This window comes from Sander vitreus, chromosome 21 (genome assembly GCF_031162955.1).
Source record: "Sander vitreus isolate 19-12246 chromosome 21, sanVit1, whole genome shotgun sequence".
Taxonomy (NCBI): domain Eukaryota; kingdom Metazoa; phylum Chordata; class Actinopteri; order Perciformes; family Percidae; genus Sander; species Sander vitreus.
Genome location: NC_135875.1, coordinates 15,038,346 through 15,061,055, shown reverse-complemented (window position 1 = coordinate 15,061,055; position 22,710 = coordinate 15,038,346). Strand labels below are relative to the sequence as shown.

General features: G+C 43.4%; 1 protein-coding gene across 2 annotated transcripts in view; it reads right to left on the bottom strand.

Annotated features, from left to right (window-relative positions):
* ntn2 (netrin 2) overlaps positions 1-22,710 on the bottom strand; it is a 42,177-nt gene that overhangs the window by 5,083 nt on the left and 14,384 nt on the right. For both annotated transcript variants that reach the window (XM_078279294.1, XM_078279293.1), the window contains 3 exons: positions 14,016-14,204; positions 7,773-7,922; positions 5,410-5,463 (listed from right to left, as the gene is read on the bottom strand). In XM_078279294.1, the coding sequence (XP_078135420.1) occupies positions 5,410-5,463; positions 7,773-7,922; positions 14,016-14,204 (393 nt within the window). The remainder of the gene's footprint in view (positions 1-5,409; positions 5,464-7,772; positions 7,923-14,015; positions 14,205-22,710) is intronic.

Below are 22,710 nucleotides of genomic sequence, written 5' to 3'. Positions count from 1 at the left end.
CCAGTGAAGGCTATTAGAAGCACTTTTCCAGTGAGGGCTGAGCGTTACTGCGCAGCCTCCAACTGAGAGAGACGACATAAAATGTGACGTGAGCAACCTGTCTAAAAGTTGTAAGTCTTCTGGTAGCTGTGCCAAGAGAAATCTCAATCATTCCCAATATTGCAGAGACGAGAGCGTAGGTATTTGTAAGGAGATAACATAGGCACAGGCTAATTATTGCTAACTAAAATGCTAGTTAACATTAGTAATTAAACTTAAACAGCTAATGTAAGTACTATACGGTAATTCCTCTACTATGCGACAGTAAGTCGCGTGGTTATGACACAATCGTTAGCCTATTTTTACAAAAACGTCTGCATAACGTGAGGTACAAGGTAATGGAGCCTTTTATACATTGTTGTGTTTCTTTAGAAATAAACAATGGACAAATAAAGTCTTTAAATGCTTCAGATGTAAAGTTATTCGCTGTTAAAGTGACGTCAAAATGAATGGCACTCAATGGAATGCTAACGGCAGGTGAGTGCTTGTTAGCATCAAAATGGCACCATAGGAGGTACGCGTTGTGGAGAGAGGCTTACTCCTTTGGGGTCCACACACAACAAAACATAACATAACAAAATAAGACATATAACACAAATAAAAGTCTCAATAAAATCATGTTCAAGACAAATACAAGTCAGCGTTGTTCTTGTTTTTTTTTTTATTAAACACATACATTATTATCTTTTCTTTTTTTATAAATAAATGGCTGTATACATTGCATATCTGCATAGTGCATCTGTACAAATAATTTGGTTGTGTACTATAACAGATATTCCTAAAGAAACTCATTAGATTGCACCCCAATCTATCCTCTGTAGCTGTATTCAGGTATTTTAGCGCCTGTCTCTTTAAGCCCCCCTCCCGATAAAGCCCAGTCTACTCTGATTGGTCAGCGTTTGCGTTTGCATCTGCGCTCTCGACGTCTGTCATTGCAGCCGGGGAATGACTGTAAAAGCACTGTAGCGGCACTTTCTACCTATATATAGTACATATGTGACATCACACCGTACGAAAATCCTGATGGCTCGTTTAAAAAGGCACAGTTTCTGAATACGGGCTGTGTGTATTTCTCTGTGGATTTAGTATTTTGATACTTCCACAGTATTTATATAGCACCTCGACCAGCTTTATAATAAAAAAAGACATGGAAATCTCACTTTTTAAAAATATGGGACCTTTAGCACATGAATATGTATAAGCTATATATGTTTTGGATTATATTTGTACTTGTATTGTTTTATAACCTTGAGGCGAGTATGCTCATATTCACACTTGCCCTCACAACAATATCTATTCACTGACAGGACTGACAAGGCTCCTAGAAAAGTTGAGCTTGTTTTCTTTTTTTTGTTAAAATACAACTTCTGACAAATCACACATCTGACCGCTGCAACAGCCAGGACTGGGATGCAAGTTGAAACATACCAGAGGAGTAAAAGTGTTCAGTCTGACATGTTTTAGGGGGTCTTGAGGAAAGACAGAGCGCAGTGGAAGCAGTCATGGTTGGATGGATGTGAATAGACCTTGGCTGCCAGCGTGATGACTGAGACCACACATTGGACAGATGACCTCCACTGACCATTCATAGGTGGAGCCGCCAGTGATGAGGTGTTATAATTACGATTGTGACTGTTAAAATGGACCTCTTGGCTGAGTGACCAATCTCTGATCTCTACTTATCGGACTCTAAAACAAACCTTGGTTTGGTTTAGTTTTCATGTATCTATGAGCTTCTTTTTTTAGAAACTGCACTGGAAACGGTTCTGCCCTGAATTTCTCAGTCTAGGACCGCTCTGACCGCAGTCATATATATCTTTTAACTCTTTGGCCCAAAGTTTACCTTCAACCTGAAAAACAAACTACAAGAATAGTTGAATTTATTTGTAAATTGATGTTGAATAATGACTGTGTACAAGACCTCCTATGGACTGAAAATGGTGGAGATAAGTTAAGTCAGATAGAGCATGTGCATGTAATTATTTCCCATGGATTGTTTCTTGCAACCTTGAAATATTTATTTTTGCCATCTCAACATTAAAAGCTTTGCTTCTCTGTGATGACGAAATGCATTTTCCATGAGCTGAAAGCAGAGGGGATGGAGAACAAAGAAGACGGGCCAAATTAAATCAACTTTCAAAAAACAGATGAAAGTGCTCATGTTAGAAATCAATAACACGAATCATTTATAAAAGAAAAAAAAAAGTATAGGATTGCTTTGTGTTTTTAAACTGTGCTCATGGCAACGACGACGCTACTGGAGCTGGACAAGAATGAACGAGACAGTTAATCATTAGCAAGGCTCTACTGTACTTGACTGGATGCCACTGGATTTTATGAACCGTAGAATTTTGGATCCACTTATTTCAATTACAAAACTATGAGGAGGACACAAAGGAAGAAATATATGAAAATGATGGAGAATGCCAAGAAGGGCATATTTCAACATGGTTCTAGTCAGTTTCATTGAGGGGACACGAAAAGCTGACCATGCTCCTCGCTTGGAATGTCAGGGCATGAAACTGAAAAACCACATGCTGGTAACTGGACTGGTATCTGCGGTCAGGCCTCTCATTACCTTCAAAAAGGAAAACCATTCAGTCATATTGCTTCCCAAAGCAAACCAAATAAAATTGCTGGACGTCAACTGTCCAAAGTAGAAGCAAATAGCGGTCATCAGAGAGAGAAATTACGCTTTCTGGGGTTGCATGAGAGGGATTTTGCATCGTTCATTTCTTTTGCAGAAGGACGGATGGAGCAATGGAAGGAGTGCAGGAGGAGAACGAAACAGGGGAACCAAGGAGCCCATAAAAATGTCCAGGAGGCTTGGCTGTATATCAGAGCGCTGGAGATTTTATTAGCCAGAGAGAGGAGTGACAAGGAAAGAAAGGAGGAAAGAGAGAGCAGATGGCAGCTTCCAATAACCTCTAGACAGGGGGACTTAAAAAAAAAAAAAAAAGATGAGTGGAGGTGTACGTGTGGATGGATGGATTTGTGTGTGTTGTACATTATTCACATACTTTAAATAAACAAATGTTAAAGCTTTAGTGTGCACATTTTTTTGTAATAATGAAAGTCTATTACATTCAAGCCATTGCCAAATGAGTTGATACAAAGCTAATTAAGATTATCAGCTCCTCAAAACTCTCTCTGTATTTCTCAGCATGGCTGTTTTTAGAAATTGGTGTCGTCCGGCGACCTTCGCGCTCAGAAACTTGAGTAAAGATAATTACCTCTTCTGAAGAGTTCATCATGTTTTTTTTTTATCCTCCGTGTCCTCCTTGACTACGTAGCAACTGTGTGGAGGAGGGGTTGGGGTAAAGCGGAATCACGGAAGGCTTGTGTCATGTGGATGCACCGACAGAATTGTTGTCATTACCTTTCCATTCCTCATGTGGGAGACAGAAACTACGCACTATAGCTTTAAATATCATAGCTTGCTTAAGGTCTTTTTCATTAAAAGTGAGCGTGTGGTTTCATGTGCAGATCATTATCATGTAAGTGTGCATGCAACTGTGACAGGCATGCATTTGTATGAGATGCGCATGGATTTCATTAGATCTCTGCCATTGTGTGCGGTATACAGTGGCTGGCCTAAAGGTATCAGTGGTGAAACGCTGGCTGGGAGACAGTGTGTGTTTTCCCATGAATGAAGAGTCGCTTACTGCTGGTTGTTCACCTGGAAAAGCTCTCGTTGAATCGCCCACTGACCCAGAAGACCGGCCCACTGAAAACACTCACAATTGGCTCCAGGGGCTTTGATGCCCTCGTTCCCTTTAGCCCCTCTCACTGTGCCATGACAAGGACAAATTGCACCCACCGCCCCTTACACAAAAACGTTTTAGGGGCCTTGGGTTTCTGATGGTGAAGCTTGTTCTTTAGTTTAGGAAGGAGAAGGATGGGGGAAATGCTCTGGTGTGTTTGGAAGAGCCTGAGGTGAATTGGCGATCAACAACTTTTGTGTTCTGAGACCCCGTAACATTTTCCCAGGGGAAGTTGTAAACACAAGAAAGGGCAGGACTGTGCATTTTTTGGTTTATTTTTCCAAAAAGGCTCAAAGGCCCGAGTAATGAGAGGAAACAGAATGAAAAGAAGTTGCAAACGTGAGAAATGTATTATTATTGATATACTGTATATACGTACCTTTAAAGTAATACTTAGACAGATGTTTTGAGATTTGAAAAAGATGATGAATATTGCTTTCATGTCTGTGCGGTATATATGCAGCTGGAGCCAGCGCCCGGTTAGCTTAGCTTAGTAGCTAGCCTGGCTCTGTCAAAGGTAACAAAATCTGTTACTGTACTGTTTATCTCCTTTGTTTAATCTGTAAAACAATGATTTGTGGTTTTATGGGGGTACATGTGATGGATAAATTCTTGCAATATTTCTGTTTCCGGTCTTTGTGCTAAGCTAACCTAAGCTAATTTAGTTTAGCCAATTTACAATATATCGCACAAACATGAGAGTGATATACATCTTCTCATTTAATGGCAATACAGCAAAAAAGCTTATTTCCCAAAATGTCAAACTATTCCTTTAATGTAAGCCAATGTATTCATTCTATACCATTCGATTTGAACGGAGGTTTTTTTCTATAGTTACTGTATACAATGTTCATCGGCTGTGTGACCAAGTTTGGCCTTCAGTTTCAATATTTTCCTGTGAAATTAAGTCATAATCAGCCATAGACATCTTTAACCCTATAACTCACACCTTAAACTGTATTTGAAATGTAAGAAGTCCATAAGTCAAAAGTGAGCTTTCTGACTAAATGAAAGGATAGAAAAACACTAAAATGATGTGCTTTGCATGGTGCAGTCTGAGTGATGATATATGTTATAAACCCACTAATGAATCAACATTTCCAAATCACCACCACTATTCAAATCAAACAGCCACAGAATGAAAAATAAGGGCAGGGTGTAATTGACCGGAGCGTAAATTGGACAGTTAGAGGGAGAAACTGAACAAATTTCCCCCTAGCCACTTGCCAACCCTCTTTTCACGCCTCAAAACTCTCCCTTTCACTATATCTCCCAGATAAACTTTAACTAATCACCTCTGCTGCCTATCTGCTGGCCTTGGCTTTAAGCTGCAGCTATATTTCGAGCACAGCGAGGCTCCACTAACTTGAGGTTAGCGGTTAGAGGAAACCGTGCCAAGGACACAGGTTTTTTAAGACAATGGAACAATTCTGCAGGTCCCAGTGCACTCGTTCTCTTTGCCGAACTTCAAAAGAGGGGCCCCACCCTTCATTAATATTTATTCCACACCTTAAAACTCAAGTCCAGAAATATTAAAAAAATATGTTTTTGTTCCTCTCATAAAGCAGTGCTGCTTATGGGCGAGGTGCAGAGAGTGAATACTAACCTGCTGGTTCCTCTGTGCTGCTCACCACAGCTGTGGGGTTGACCACTGGGATTTCTGAAACACACACAAGAAATACAAAGTTATTTCGCTGCTTAAATGTAAATCCATGCCTTTCAAGTATGGTCTAAGTGATTTGGCTTCATTCTGGCTAACCGTGCATGTGTGGTCAATATAATAAAGTACAGTATGTCTGAATTCTTTAAAACTTATTCCAAATAGTTGGTATAGGGAGGTTTTGTGGATATATAAACAAACTTACTACAAAATAAACAGGGTAAGCTTAGCATTGAGGAGAAGTATATTTGCTCACCATAGACAATAAGAGAGAATACCAGGGTAGTCGTACTGTGGGTTTGGATTGTGACATATGTCAACTATACACATTGAAACACATGGGGCATTGCAGACAGACATGCTAGATAAACACTGACAGACTGACAGAGATACTTATTGGTGGTGAGAGGGAAGACAGGCTTAAATAAGCCATGCATTCCACAGACTAATGTGGTGGTTCCACTGTCATTTTTAAGGAATACATTGAAAGATCCTGAGACAGTGGAAGTGGAAGAAATAATGGAGGTCAGAGGACCAGATTTAAGCTTTGAGCCACACTCAGTAGACGCACCACAAATTCACCCAGTAATCCAGTTTAGAGAAGTCAGTCCATTCAAAGTCGGCACACTTGATACATCTGAGAGAGAAGTTCTTTGAGGCAAACTGATTGAAATGGAAAGGTGGCTGCTCTAGATTAGTCTCGTCCTCCCCTAACAGATGCTGGGTTAACACTGCTATGTAATCTCCATGCGAGCATGTATAGACAGATGGACAGATGGCAAGGAGGCAATTTTGGTTGGATCGTCTTGAGACAGATGCAGCCCTCCCTCGCTGTGCCCGCTGGCTACACTAAAAAGTGCCTCGTGGAATTCCTCCAGGACTTCTCTTCTAATTGTATGCAACTTCCCAATACAAATGCTAATGCTAACGACGGGCCCACTGCTTTTACCGTAAACAGAGTTACTGGAACGCCGGCTTAGCATCCACCCAGAGGATCTGCTTTTGATTGGATTTGGAGGTTGAGGGTTTGAACCAAGCGAGTGGGAGTGTGTGGGAGGGGGGATTGTTGGAAAGCTGTTTTGAGGGAAAAGCAGCAGTTGTCTCGCTGAAATTATGGACACCCCGCCAACAAAAACAAATAAGGGCACGGAGCTTTGTGACGGCAGGCGCAGCTGCTAGAAGGCAATTTGAGTCTGTGTGCCCTCATGGCCACATCATGTGAAGATAGACAGATGATAAAAGGATCATTCAGATGAGGGTTGCTGCCATCATACTAATTGGCTGCTTAATGGGCTTGTCTTCTGTCTTGTGGTCCGGGAGCCTCAATAGGAGGTAAGATGCCCACCACAAAGCCATATTGACACACACAGTTGTCATTAATGCGTAATGGATCCAAATGTGCGCCCGTTACTTAAACGCACATACACAATTCTTCTTGTTCTCACTTGGATGGTTCAGTGGCACTCAAATGAGTGGGGTCCGCCATCCATGACCACAGTTGTTTTCTCCTTCTCGCCCATCCGCCATCTGCTCCGGAGCTGCATGTGAGAGAAACAACACGGCACCATGTGGCACAGTGTGGCGGAGCTTGGTACGGCACTGGGCGGCACGGTTTGCTATTGGTGGAGGTTGTCTTTGTGAGCGTGTGCCCGCACCGCATGGCATACAGTGTTGGTGGAAAGTTGCTCTCTATTACACACGCCTGCATGTGTCGGGCCGCTGGTGAAATTCATAACCCACACGCACGCATACACATTTGTCACAGGAAATTAAAAACCTGATGTAGTTGACATGCTAACTACAGCAACAAGAGTACACATACACACCCACTATACATCGTTGACAGCAAGTGGAACAACAATAACCAAGTCTTGAGTTCTCACACTACCAGCTAGCCTGACTTTACATCTGGGCCCTTGTTTGCACATGTTTGAGCTGTCCTCTATGAAATTATCATTGCATTTTCAGTGGCCGTGCAAACCCACAGAACACATATACTGTATATATGCAGTGCAGAGATCGGGTTGGGTGTGCCTGTCAGAAGGCCAGAATGACTTTAGGCAACAGGGAAGGAAGTGTGCTTTCAATTATGCTCTGTAATCTTACCGGTTTGAGTATGTGCTGCGTTTAGTCACTACTCTATTGTAACTATGTATTATGCCTTTTGTTTTATTATGTTCTTCACAATGGAGCTTGTCTGTGTTTTGCAGTTTTACGCAGTGACTCACTGCCAAGATGATTAAATGACCAAGCTGAAGACAGTGTCATATGCAGTGACTAGTAGTTGTGTGTGCATGTGAGTCACTCACTGATGCAGGGGGCCACGGGTGAGCGACTCTGCTGGTAGCCCTTGGCGCAGCGGTTGCAAGTGATGCCGGTGACGCCGTCCTTGCAGGGGCACTGGCCTGTGGTCTGGTTGCACGTCTTGCCTGCTGCGCCCACAGGGTGGCAGTCACAGGCTGAGGGGGGTGGGGGTCGGGAACAGAGACAGGTGTGAAGGGATGAGGGAGGGTTGTGATAAAAGAAAGAAGGGAGAGACAAAATGTATTAGGTGTTGATTCGTTAAACAAAATGACACTCAGAAGAGACCGTGCTTATTCATCAGATTTGGATTCCTGTCTGTTTCTGTTTCTGTGTGTGTTCCCTGAACTTCCAGAAGGAGACGCATGTGTATCTGTTTGTGTGAACGAGAGAAATAGAGAAAGAATTCATGCGTGATAGTAGAAAACAGTAGTAGTGGGATCGGGTGATGCATTTAGAGCAGGGGTCTTTAATGCTTTTAGGCCAATGACCCCTAACCTGAAAGAAAGACGTGAGGGGACCCCCTACTACATATCTTGCATAAAATTGAGTTGCATAATAAACTGGGCCTACCCTATGTGTAGGGTGGCCTAAAGTCTTTAAACATACTTTGTATGGTGCCCTACAATACTGAGCTAGTATTTACATATTTATCTTTGCTAATACTATGTTTGATTCATGTTAATGTATATTCAGACATATTTTAAGTTTGGGGGAAAAGACATTTCAAAAAAGTATTTAAACAACAATTTGGCGGCCCCCCCCTGCTGTGACTCTGAGGACCCCCTAGGGGTAGCGGACCCCTGTTGCACACTGTGCCCTCCTCTCTCCTCTCTGCTTGTTTCCGCTCTCCTCACTGCTGTGTGCAGTCCGGTGCCTGCCTGGTGACACGCTCCGCTGTTTCATCACTTCCCGAAAGTTCAGTCGATACCCGGCAAACGCCAACAACAACAAGCAATGCTGCGGTCACCACGCTTTGGCGAGGCTTTTATGACTTTTGCTGGTTCTAGGCAATTTATTCAAGCCCCCTTAAACAACGTGAGGCTTTCTTTTTTTCTTTTTTTTTGGTTTAAAGAGCTGTTAAATACAAGAGCTGGCGTTGTTGGTCCGAAGCCTTCTGAGAGAGCTTTACAAGGTGTCAGAGACGATGACAGGGAGAGGGAGAAGCAACATATCGGAGAGTGAGAAGTAAAGTGGAGGTTTGGAGAGAAACAGAGAGAGTGAGAGCGTGTCAGTGTAGTCCAAACAGAGCCTCTGGTGTGCTCAACAGCATAAACAACAGTGAATCTAACCAAACTGCGGCTACTCAGGCTCCACTAAATAAACAGACATTTGTTCTTTCAGTAATAAACGCATACTTAACATTTCACGGCAATCAAGCCATACAAACACATCAGTGACATTTCAAAACAAATGGAAGACTTTTGTATCTTCTTGAGCAGTCTTCGGGGGTGTGACGGATTGGTTTCTGAACAAAACAAGTCAGAATACAGAGAAGAATCATTTTGTATCTTTTTTACTGATATGCTGCCAAAAATACAAATACAAAAAAACAATGAAATGCAAGGTGAACATTCTGCCTTTTCCCCTTATTTTCAATGTAATTCTTTGGAGAACAGGCGCAGGCTAGTGGAAAATGCCTAAAGAGAGTGTCTCGGGCTGTAATTCGATAGCTGTAATTGTCCAAGCTTATCACGAAAAAGACAAGAAAGGCCAACATTACACTTTGGGGAAAAACCCTGTAACCCAACAGTTTGTTACAGGGCTTGCCAGAGGAAGGCAGCTGCTAACATGCCACGGTTTCTTCCCACCACTAGACGGAACCGCGAATGTGTTTATTTGCACCGGACATTTTTTAGCTGCTACAACAGAGGAGAGCCTGAGGACCCTACCACCTGTTGACTGGGCAAAGGGAGGGTTTAAATGGCTGAAGAGTGATTGTGTGTGTGTGTGTGTGTGTGTGTGTGTGTGTGTGTGTGTGTGTGTGTGTGTGTGTGTGTGTGTGTGTGAGTGTGTGTGTGTGTGTGTGTGTGTGTGTGTCTCTGGCGGTTTGGTGGGGAGGGATTAACTGCGGCTCAGATCTTCAGAAACACGTTTGCCTTTTTTCCGGCAAGCCCAACCGGTCCACAGGTGTTAAAGTGGCTGCACTCTGTTTGAAGCTGTGCACAGAGACGTAAATCTGATGCTTCAGCGTCCGTGCAAAATCCCCACCATTTGAGATACGCAGTCCCCCTATATCCTCACCTCCATACCCACCCTCATCAGTCAGAGGCAGATCTCCTGCCACTGTTACCAGGTAGCCTACTACAGTGTCCATGGACCATTTGAGAATCTGTCATTCCTGGAGTTTGGGCCCTCCTTCTTTCCTGTGAAATGATTTGTCCAAAGCACATGTGGGATACCCCCCCCCCCCCTCCCCCCACCCCTCCCCCCGTTATTTGATCTGTCTGATACAAGTCTGGAGTTGGTCTGTCATGCCTGCCGAGACATGTGGCCGTTGTTTCCTGGCTGATCACTGAACAGCACAAGCTATCAAGTCGATCCGGTCAGTAAGAACAAGATGTGAGTAATGTTAGACGCTCTCACTTCCCCATCTAAACAATCATGGGCTGTTAAGACATCAGAGTTTACTGTCAGAGTCCGCAATGTTCAGTAAACAACCAGCAACTGCCAGATCTGAATGGGCTGTAAGAGGCAGGATGGGGATGGGGACGGGGGGGGTCAATCTCTACCCCCAGCTCTTCTCCTTGAACTGCTTTTCTGAAGTTTTATGTGTAGGGGCTCGGGCCAGTTAAGAAGCAGTAAAAACGTCCTCAGAGGTTGATGACTTTTCAAGCCTTTTGCGACTGCAGACGTGACAGGCACCGCGTTGGGATTTGTAGTCCTTTGACAGGCTCAGTTTAACTGATTCGTGTTGTGCATGTGTGCATACATATGGGATAAAGTACTTGCAAGGACTGCTCTTTGTCTGCAGTTATTGGCAGTACCCACATTTGGAGAGCGTGGTTTTATTAATGCCTTTGGTTGGAAAGATGTTTTGTATGTCAGTTAATTGTGAAAATAAATAAAAGGGATACATTATGCACAAACTTGTAAATCATGCACAATTAATTTCTTAAAAGATATAGCATTATTTTAGCATTTAGTGTAATAACGCTAAATTGAAGGACACCCTCTCAGCGACATCTGGGATTAAAATCTTGAGGTCACAGGTACTGGCCAAATTCAGAGGTGGAATGTACAAATACTTCGTTACTGTACTTCAGTACATTTTACACATATCTGTACTTAAGTAGAATCAACAGTGCATACTTTTGACTTTTACTTTGTTACATTTTGCAGCAATTATCTATACTTTCTACTCCACTACATTTATACAACGTTCCGTTACATTTTCTTTATGATTTATGATCTTTATCTCCAGAGCCCGGGCGCAGGGCCGCTGACCCTCGGTAATACAGCCTCCGGTAAAAGTGAAAATGAAAATGTTTGTTTTAATATTATTCCCGTTTTTTAAATCATAGTTGCCATCTATTTCTCTCCACAGCGTTGTTTACTTCTCCGCCAGGCTGCGTAAGACGCGTTCATATCTTATTTATTTGACTGGACCTCTTCACATCACCTCCCCATTCCCGCTGCTTCACACACTTTATTTGCTTACGCTTCCATGGTTAAACGAAATAAAACCATCTTAAAATACATCCATGAATAAAACCAACCGCATTCCGAATTCTAACAACATATTTCCGTTTTATGGTGGTTAGGAACTTTTTTCAAAAGCCAGGCCTTGTTTGTGGTAGTGGACAGTATGGATACTGTCGAAGCTCAGCATCAAAATAACTGAACCACCCCTTTGTAAACCATGGGTCGCTAGACACAGTGCCCTCACTGACCAAGGTGCAAACTAACAAACAACTTTTTTTTTCCCTTATTTGCATAAGTCACTCACGGAAGTCAGTCACGGCAGTCACGGAAGAATTATATGAGTTTTGTTGTCATTACTTAGAATTTCTCATGGGGGCGGCAGAAACTAGGCACTATAGCTTTAATGTTAGAGAATTGGTGTTATTCAACCCCAAGGATCATATGTTTATGCTGCTATAGGCCACATACTTTAATACAAATCTAAAATTACCCTTAGAATTAGGTTGCGTAATGCTTTTTCTGTCCACAGCAAAGATCCTCATGCCCTGCTTCAGAAAGATATTTGAGGCATACGGCCAATGTGGTTTATGTTGGCCGGTGTTGCTTCACATGGACCATGGCCTCATTTTTATGCCTTTTATCAATGTTCCTTGTGGTCAACGGATACCAGCTGTACGGCTTGGATTCACATAAAAAACCTTGATTTTGAAGAGCTCATATAGTGCAGCCAGGCCATGTGGTGATTGCCATGTTTCTTTCATTTTGCTGACTGTTTTAATGCTTGTGACACTTTAAAGGGCTCGTGGAGAGGCTGGTGCCTGGGCATTTGAACTGGAGCCCTGCAGTTTTGTGTACGTGGGAGGTAAGTGGTGGTGGTGGTGGTGGTGATGGAGGCAGGGGAGAGGTGTTTACTCCTCCTCATACACTCCACAGATTGTGTATAGACACCCATCTACAGAGCTCATTAGAAACAGACATGGCCTGTTTGTCCTCTCAGAGCCTGCGCGGCCCCCAGCCCTCCCCACTCCGGTCTCGCCTTTAGAAAACACCTGTATTTTATTGTTGTAACTCCATTTCAGACGTGACCCCCATTCAGCCATACCGCACCTCTGACCTCTATCTTGATCCCGACACATGTAGAGCAAAATATCAGAGCTGAAAAATAAAATCAGGGAAGCCGTGAGACGTGGTGAGAGAAATTGGGGAGGAAGAGGAGATGATGGTTATAAACAACCATGGGAGATGGAGAAGATGGAGATAAAAAAAAAATAGTGAGCAAGGGCTGAGGCAAAAGAAAATGACGGCTCCTAGAAGGCTGTGGAATTGCTCTGATCAATCATGGAGCCAGAAGCTCAGCAGAGGCTTTTTTCAGACGTTAACTTTCATTTCCGTCACATCTGGGGCCTTTGTGAGGGAGGGAGATAAACTGTTTACCACCTGATCATAAGGCTTTGATAAGAACAAATTGCGGCGTTAGGAAGGGCTTGCGTGTGTGTGAGAGAATCACACGCTCAGGTAATGCAGGAAATGGAAGATGAGGGGTCAATTCTCACACAGGGATGCACATCTCAGGACTGATCTCCTGTCAGGACTGAGGCAGATCTCTTTCTGTCAGTGCTTTGGTACAGCAACAGGTCAAATTACTTCAGTTTTAAGTTATGTGGCTAAGTCACTGTGGAGTTGTTGCCATTATATGATGAATGGTTCGACTTCTCAGCTCAACTAACACGGGCAAGAGTGGCCTGATATTGTGCCATTTCTAACCTCTTGGTGTTTGGTTACAGCTTGGGTCGGCTGCAGAAGGAAAACTGAGCGGAAGCCAGTGGGAGACTTTCGCCATGAAATTTCAACCAAAGGATCTTCACGGCAATGAGCGTTGGCAGCTCTCGCTAATGCTGTTTTTTATTATCTGGAAGTGATTATTTACCTTCATCGGGATCAACCGGATAAAAAGCACTTTCTCTCTCTCTGCTATTGATTTGAATATTTCCCTGAGCAACAAGTACAGGAAACTGGTGTTATTTTTGCAACAAGTCCAGCAAGAGAAGAGAAATGCTTTCAGCATAATATCAGGCTGAAAAATATTCACTGCAAATGTGCAATAATAAAGGGGTAAAATATATTTTTCCATGAGAAATGCCTTGGTCAAGTGATTATATTATGTGGTGTGTCTGGTATGGGGAAACATTTGGTGGGACGGCCTGAAAATCATGGGGCATAGTATCAATCCGTTTCTCTCTGCTATTGCATGGCAACTCATGCATGACATGCTGATATTTTGTATTAAAAGTTACCATCGTGTGTGTTTCCAATCATAACTTTTGATTTTGATATAACACACAAGTGATCCTTGTTCATGAAAACTTTTCCATTAGTTGTTGTTCTTTACCAGAAATATTATTGTATTTCATGTTTCTGGCAGCAGAAGAAGAACTGGGTATTTAGTGCTACATGAGCACCACCGTGTTTAAATAGACCAAGAAATGAGACTATCAAACATAATCAACAGAAAATGGAAGGGAAAATAGATCGGAGTTGCTGCTTGACTGACAAGCGATGTGTAAAAAAACAGTACAAGCAAGTAGCACCACAGAAAATCCTTTTACCTTTGCAGGCTCGTCGGTGAGTGATGGGTCTGGCCATGTCTCTGTAAAAGCCCTCCTTGCAGTAGTGGCAGTGGCGGCCTGCGGTGTTGTGGCGGCAGTTCATGCAGACTCCTCCGCTCTTCCTCCCTGACAGCTTATACAACTCCATGTTGAATCGACAGCGGCGGGCGTGGAGGTTGCAGTTGCACGCTGCAGAGAGGGAAAGGAAAGATTTAGTAAATGTAAAAGTATCTTCATAGTATTTATCCTTATAGAGTCTGAATGTAAACTTAGATGAAATGCATGGACTGTGCATTGCAAATGTACAGTATGCTTACTACCATGTATATCACAAGAGAGCTGGCAGAGAGGCCGTACATAGTGAATAGTTAATAATCTACACTGTGGCCGGCTGTGTGCTTGGCTGCTATTCCAGAACTCATCAATCAAAAGTGATATTTGCAGAGCTCATTTTCTCCATTTCATAATTAATGGATTTGGCTTCTCTCAGCCCATTAGCTATTAATCACTGGAAAGAGAGACATTAATTTCATGAATCACTGATGAGTAAGGACTCCTAAGATCTATTAAAAGCGAGAGCAATTCAGATAAAGGAATGGACTCGACCTAGCTGTCTTCTAAATGAGGCGAGCCGCAATATATGAGACATGTGAAGTGAGGTTATATCTCTTCCCAGTCCCTCCAAGATGTCTTTATGTCTCTTCGCCTCACCGGTCTTTCCATCGATTCCTCCATAGACTAATTTAGTTGCGTTAATTAGCAGCTCTGACATTATTCATAATATCCTCTGTTCACTCTCTACATGTGGGGTTTGCATTTGAGAAGCCTAATGAGAAACCTGCCCTTTGTGTTTGTGTAACAGAGTTTGATCCAGACCCTCTGCTGGTTAAATCAGAGTCAGACCTGGGACCTGAAGACTTGGCCGTGGCTTCAAAGACGATTGCTGCAGAGCTAAGCTCCGGTTCAAAGTTATCCGCAGATGAATTAGAAAGGGGTAAACAACTGTAGAGCTGTTTAACCAAAAATGTCAACAGTTATGGCCAAAATAGGATTATTAGGGCATCACAACAGAAGGTGATATTAATTATTCTGGTGGGAGTGTGCTTAAGAAAAATGCCATAACAATATAAAACAATGGGGAATAAGTAAGGACAGACTGGCTGAAGGGGATGTTATGTGTGTGTCGCTTTGTGTGCAATACAGTGACTGATGAGTAGGCAGTTACAGAAATATAGGTACTTTCATTAGTCAGAAAAGGTAACACAAATAAGTTTACTTGTAATTTTAAAGTGTCTTTCTAGCTGACACATGCACTGCTGCTGCAGCCAAGGTCACTGATGCACTGAGCTCAATGATCCGTATAATGTTAGATGAGCTCCCTGCAGTTGATCAAAAATGACTGCTCGTGGCTCTCTCGCAGGAGGAGAATGACTTGAATACATATGTCAAGTAACATGCAGGCAGTGAAGGACATTGTAATGTCCGTCCACACTGAAAGGGGAAGCCTGGCACCAGGTTGGGAGAGAGGCCCAGTAGACCCTGGAAAATAAAGGGGGAGCAGAGCACATTCCCAGACTGTTTCCCAATTCCATCTGGTTATTACGCTGCCTAATTTGTATGGAATTCTACAGTTAATTAAATACTGTTTTCATGTATGGATCCATCTCGAGGCAGCACTACTAGATGTTTTAGTGTGCTCTCATGATCTGGTAAGCCCAAGATGAGGAATGACCTTTGACCCTGAGGAATTGTCCAAAGGAGATATGTTGGATACTGAGGGAAGTTTGCACATTGCACAAAGCGTTTTACTTTAAGTAATTTGGTATGTTTTTTAACCGACAGAAATCTAGTGTGTGTGCACGTGAACAACTGAACAGCCTGTCTGACTTCTTCTGAAGGGACTGTGACAAAGAACACACCAGCTCCAGTGAGTGGCTGGGACTGCTGGGGGGGTAAGAGTGAGGTGGGACTGTGATTATGATCAAGCGTCTCAAACACACACACAGCTGTGAGCACTTGTGTCCATTAACACCTTGTAGCAGAACATGAAAGCGATGGATCACGTTTTCTCCCCGGCTGAAGTAACAACGGTACCTCTTACGGAATCTTCTCGATTCGCTGCTGTGCAACAAGATCGGCCAACAAAGTCTGGAGTAGGGAGAGAATACGTTCAAGTGTAGAGAATGTAAAGAAAGCTCCGGAATTTAACCTATAAATGATTTAGCATGTGTAGCAGTGATGGCTTTAACGACAGCCAACCTTTTTTGTGACAGAGAATGAAGGAATTAGTGTCTGGCAGAAAAAGCAGTTTAGTTTTTGACTGAGAATAAAGCATGAATGATGTGATGTGATTGACTGAGAAAAGTAAATAAGCCAAAATCACTCAAGTACGTGTTTGTATGTGTACATGTGTGTGTGTGTGTGTGTGTATGTGTGTTTTCTATGGTGTACATGCTGTGTGCAGTTAACTTCAGCTCGGAGCTGCAGCTGCCCAAAGATCCTGGAATGTTTATTGGTTTGTTTTGAAGTGCTTGCACACACACAGACACACACACACACACACACACACACACACACACACACACACACACACACACACACACACCACCTTCCTCCCCCAACCTGCCACTGCAGCAACCCCCCCCCGTGCCCCCACCCAAATTAGGCTCAGCGGGGATAACTGAACATTGTTGAAGGCCATTTTTCAATTCATTAACACATCAAAGCCTCACTAGTGCTCTGCAAAAAACACTCACTAATTCTTATCTAATGGAGGGAAAAAAAACAGACATTTCAGCGCAGAGAGGAGTTCTGCAGCAAACAAACTGTGATCCTCCAGTGAGCGTGGCTCATTTATGGGTCCGTCTCCAATTCAAGGATGCATAAATGTGGTTCCTCGTGTTGTCGTGGAAATCAAACAACAAACACAAGCTACGGGCTTGGCAAACAGGGGGATGCTGCAACAAAAATAAAGGAGGGGATGGAGACAGGGCTGCAAGAAACCCCTAGGAAAATATTAGAGTAAATAGTTTCACCACATTGTCATCAAAATGAAGAATGCCAAATAATATTTTTTTGTGGAATAACTGTTCTTCCTCTTCACAGTTTGCACAAATCTCATCTTGTGATCTAAGTGGTGCTTACTTCTTTAAGCACAGGTAAAATTAGGGAACATTTCAGTTAAGGTAGACTGACAGAAGAACAGACCACTGTTTTATTTCAGCTTTTAGAACAAGCTCACAGACGGATCTGTCATGTGTGCTATGACAAATTGTCCCGTAAAGACTGCGCTCAACAAATAAAATGCAAGTGTGTTTGTGTGGAGTGCACCACCTCTCTGTTCCCTTCTATATGTCAGGGATAAATCAAACCTCAGTTTTCCTTCAGCTCCACCAAAGCCAAGCCAGTAAGCACAGCCAATTGATTTTGGATGCCTGTGCAAAACCTAAATCCCATGGCTAAAATTGGTCCTTGAAAATTGGAGGGCCGCTCTCCCACCACCACCTCTCCCCTCTTGGCCCAGGCCGCGGTCCAGACCTGCTGCAGCCCCCCTTGGGTGCCCTCTCCGCCTGGCCAGGCAGGCTCTGCTATATGGGCTCCTGCCATCATGTGTGTGAGAAAAGGTTTGTGTGTGTGTGTGTGTGTGTGTGTGCCGTGTGTATGCTGTGTGTTTGGGCTGAGTTCCGCCTGGCTGCTCCAGCCACCTGCTCAGGGCACCGGGGGGAACACCCGGTTAATTAGCTCCTCATTAGAGCCAAGGCAGTGTACAGTGTGGACACACACACACACACACACACACACACACACACACACACACACACACTAGAGACACTGCTTCAAGCGGTAGTAACTGCTCACAGAATGACATGGATCAAGTGACAAAAGATGCAAAAAAAGTCAAACAGAAGTGAGACATGAACAGCTGTAAACACCACTGGGTCTGTAGGCTCTAACGAGCTGTGGACAACAAGCTGAGACAAAGATTTAAGAACTCTGAGCTGAGGACTAACAGGAAACTACAACTCCTGCAGTCCTACAAGCATTACGTTGACTGTGCTAGGATGTACACAGGAGCTTCTACCTCTTTGCACCAATTGCTCTTTCCTTTTCTTCCACACAGACATATCTTTCACTTCTAGCTTTGACACCACGTCTCAGCCCTCCCCTCCCTTTACTGGTTTCTGCGGTTAGCCTCACGCCGTGGGCTTAAGAGCCAGCTCTTGGGAGCCTTTTTGAACTGAGAGTCCCCTTAATTCCTCTCCCATCCCTCCCCTAAGCCTCCCTCCCTCTCTCCTCTTGCTTTCATAAGACCCCATCTTAAATACTCTCACTGGTTGCCTCTCCCTCCTTTTGCTTGTTGCCTTCCCCAACCCTTTCTCTTGTCCATCCCTTCCTCCATCTCCCCTTTCTCTCTCTGGATGGCATCAGGCAGGGGAAGATTTTAACGAGATTAGGCTGGAGGGTTGCCATGTTGGGGGGCCTGGTGTCAGTGGAGAGTTGAGTCCTTAGCTCTGTTCCCTCTCTCTGGTCCACTTCACTTCCCCCCATCTAAACATTGTTATCTGTGTCCCGTCTATGCCTTCACTCTCTGTCTGTCTCGGTTGCTCTTTTTTTTTTTTTTCCCACAGGCAACATCCTGCAGTCCTGAGCGCATGGGCAGAAGTAGACGACTGTGCAATCAAATTATAATGGCGAATCAGTAAAAACAAGGCAAAAACAAATGCACTTTTGCCATGACTCTTGGCAAACACAATCATGAGGTCCATTCTGGGGGATGCATGCGATGCCTGGGCTGGTTTAGAAATAGAAAGTGACAGATGGAACCTACTGTGTAGATTCACAACTGCGGCCAGAGATAACAGTAGAATTGCTGAGGGAAAACCTCATGTTTTTCTCTGACCAGGTTGTGACACAGGCTTGTACAGTATATGCACAGAATGCAAAAGAGTCCTGGGTTGATGATGGGCAAACCCAGAATTAAGTAGTAAAATCAAAGAAAATATTAATATAATTAATATAAATATAACAAGCTGGGCTCTACAGCAACGACCATCATGTAGTTTTCAATTTGAAATGAGATTACTTTCAGTTTTAAGGGGATTTTTTATTTATTTTTTATTTTAATCTTCATCCAGCTAAATGGTTTGGTGAGTGTGAAAACAATGTGAATCATATGCTATGGCATCCGCAGTAAACAGATCTTAATGAACACCTATGGGAGATTTCGACCCGGCATATTAGACAGCACTCTCCACCACCATCATCAAAACACCAGATGAGGGAATGTCTTTAAAAAGCATGGTGTTCATCCCTTTAACAGAGTTTCAGGGACTTGGAGAAACTATTACAAGGACCACTGACACTGTTCTGGCAGCTGGTTGTGATTTCTTTTTATTATTTTCCTTAGATTTATGTTAAAACAAATGTATGTTGCAGGAGCTGAGATATCCTGATTTTTAATACCTAATGTGCTCCAAAAACATTGGATCCTATAAATCCCATAACGCAACTAAATAGCATTTTTTGTTAGACCGACCTTTGCCTGTTAAATGCCTTTAATGACATAATAAGGGTCTTTTTTCAGAGCCATAGAGGGCATTATACAACTGTTTTCACTACCTGAGCAGTACTTTCTTGACAAGGAAACTAATCTTCATCTGTAAAAACCGGTGAAGTGCTGCTTTAAGTTGTCACACATCAGTAGATCAGTTTTATCAGTCATAGTCAAACTTGTATTCAAACAAAGAAACTGCTTAGTTGTCTGCTCTTTGTTATATTACTCCAGCCACTGTGGAGTAACAATGACGACATCTATATAATATGCATTAATGTATGAATGTATACATACAGTACATACACATGATTTCTAACACAGTGACAGAGACCCTGTGAGCCACAGTCAGACAAAACCACAGTTAAAGGGAGCTGAGCGACTATCGCACACTCATTAAAAAACAGACATGCATTTTCTCTTAACAGCCTCCGAATCTTGCTGCCACCAGCAACACCGGCTGGCAGCCAAAAAACACATATTTTCTCAGGCAAAAGAGCACAGAGGCCTGCAATAACATAACAAAAAGAGGCAAACTATTACCAAAACACAGAGAATTCAATGAGAGAAAAACAAAAGGCTGATTTCAGCAAAAAGAGAAATATATATGAAATAAAAGTAGAGGTAGCAGACAGGAAAACATCCAGGCAGAGAGTTAATCTTTGAAGAGTCAGTTACACAAGGAGAAAGAGAAAGAGAGTGCCGGCGGTGACGGGCACCTCAGGAGGTGATTGCTACCATCTGTGGGGGAGAGGCGATGGGGGCCTGAGAGCAGGGTGGGCACACACTGCAGCTCCACCAGTTTGCTTTGGCACAGGGTTGAAATGCACGCCACATCGCACTACTAGATTACATGTGGCTCTCACACATGCACAAATGCAAGGACTGCACACGCACGCATGCACACACGCATGCACACGCACGCATGCACACACACACACACACACACACACACGAAGGATCCAACATTTTAACCCGGCTGACATTAACGTTGTTATTTGACACTTTGCTGTCCTTAACATTTGTTTCACGATGTTCCCGACTTGCCAGAGAGCCTTTATGGGTGGCTTCATAGAACCAGTTGCAATAGTGACAGAGGGAATAAAAGCAAAGAGCAAAGCTACAGTACAAACCAATCAAACAGACCAAACCGTGTTGCCTCAGCCAGATAAATAAGATACTCTTGCTTCTCTCTCACACACACACACACACACACACACACACACACACACACACACACACACACACACACACACACACACACCCGAAACAAAACTCACACACCTCATGTTTGTTGGCCTCGCTGTGCCGTTGCCCCTGCGTCTCACGCTAACCACCCCAGAGGCATCATTTCATAGGGCTGTTGATTTTAGAACAACATTCCTCGGCTCTGTAATTATTTGAAAGCACAGGAGGTTTCTTTTTCAAAATCACTCCCCCCCCCCCAACACACACAAAAACATCTCTTGCTCATTTGTGTGTCGCGCTGTAAGTAATTGAAGTGTCGGTTCCTTGTTAGCCTCTAGCGACAGGCGGCGGAGGGGGAAGGGCCTTTAAGTCAATTAGCGAAAGTAGGAACATGGCACATACGTGAAGTAATATCAAGGCAGCTCTGGCTTTTTTTCATCCTTACCTTACTTCGGCATCTCACTGAAATTCATATCATGTTGCCCTCTAGGGACAGACAGCTAAATTTCAGCTGACCATGGAGGACATTTTTAGGCTGCTGTGTGCTGGATTCTCATCGTTCAATGTGGAAATTTGAAGCAAGGGTAAAGCAAACAACATTGTGTTGCAAGAACAAAATCACACAAATCATGCTACTCTCCATGGGAAGATTGAGAAAGTATGAAAATGTGGGGTTGTTCGGGTTATCCAAATCATGCAAACTCACAAACTGTGCCATGGTTTCATGTGCCGTGTGTTTAAGAATGAGGTCATTTCTCGATCACAGGGCCTAAAAAGTGTCTTGAAGAATCTGCTCTGTGACTGGAACATGGGCCTGACCTCTGCTTGCCCTCGCTAGGAGATGTGGAGGGGAAAATGGTGTGAAAGGATGGAGGCCTATTTTGAAATTCTAATTGGCATCAAAAAACCATCTGCCCCTTGTCGGTGAGGGAAATAAAAATGAGTTTGTGCTTCTGTGGTCTTCAAAGTTTCCACAGCTCTATACATATCTGAGGGCTTATTCTGAGCCCTGTTCCTGAGCATGTGTTCCTGGCTGGCCTCTTCCTCTGACACACACATTCACACACACACACACACACACACACACACACACACACACACACACACACACACACACACACACACACACACACACACACACACACACACACACACACACCTCTGCTGGATCCACACTGCTCTCCCTAAGAAACCCATCTGTCAAATTCCCCGCTAATTCCAGCTAATAATTTCTAAAAAAATAAGAGGCTGAGCCCACCAAAAACCACAAGCCCCACAAAAGGTTTGAGCGTGGGCTCGTCACGAGGCTTGAGACTTCTGCTTCTCCTTCCTCTGCTGTAAAATTCACATTTTAATGAAGCCGCTCATTCATTAGTGTGGCAGACATGATCTACAGTAATATCGTCTATTATGTAACAGGTAAAACTTTTTTCATTAGAGATGATAACTAATTTGTAGGAATTTCCTTCAGGTGATGACATGGACTGATGTATAATGAGCGTACAGTGAATACTAAAAATATTTGGTTGATTGATTTAATTTGAAAGGAAACTCCTCTTCTTGTGCAAAAACAGAATACCATATCACTCATTCCCCACTGGAATCAATATGTCAAAACTTACTATTAAAAATATTCAACACCACACCCAGACGCTACAGCAGAGCGGGAACACCCAGCTCTGCTACCAACCACAGCTCACCTGCATTTCTAGAAAATCTGCCCAAATGGCAATTCAAACAGCCTTCACATGACCTCTGTATTTAACACTATGAATGCATACTAGTGTGCCTGGCGCAACACTGGGAGCAGACCTGGCTTGGCTGGTCCATTAGGGATGGATGGTGTCTGGCCCTGGGTTCGTAGCGTCCCAGAGCAGTACTCTGGACTTCCTGCAGTCTTCCTGCAGAGTCCAAAACGAGAAAAAGGAAGGGCTGGAGAATAGAACAACTTGGGGC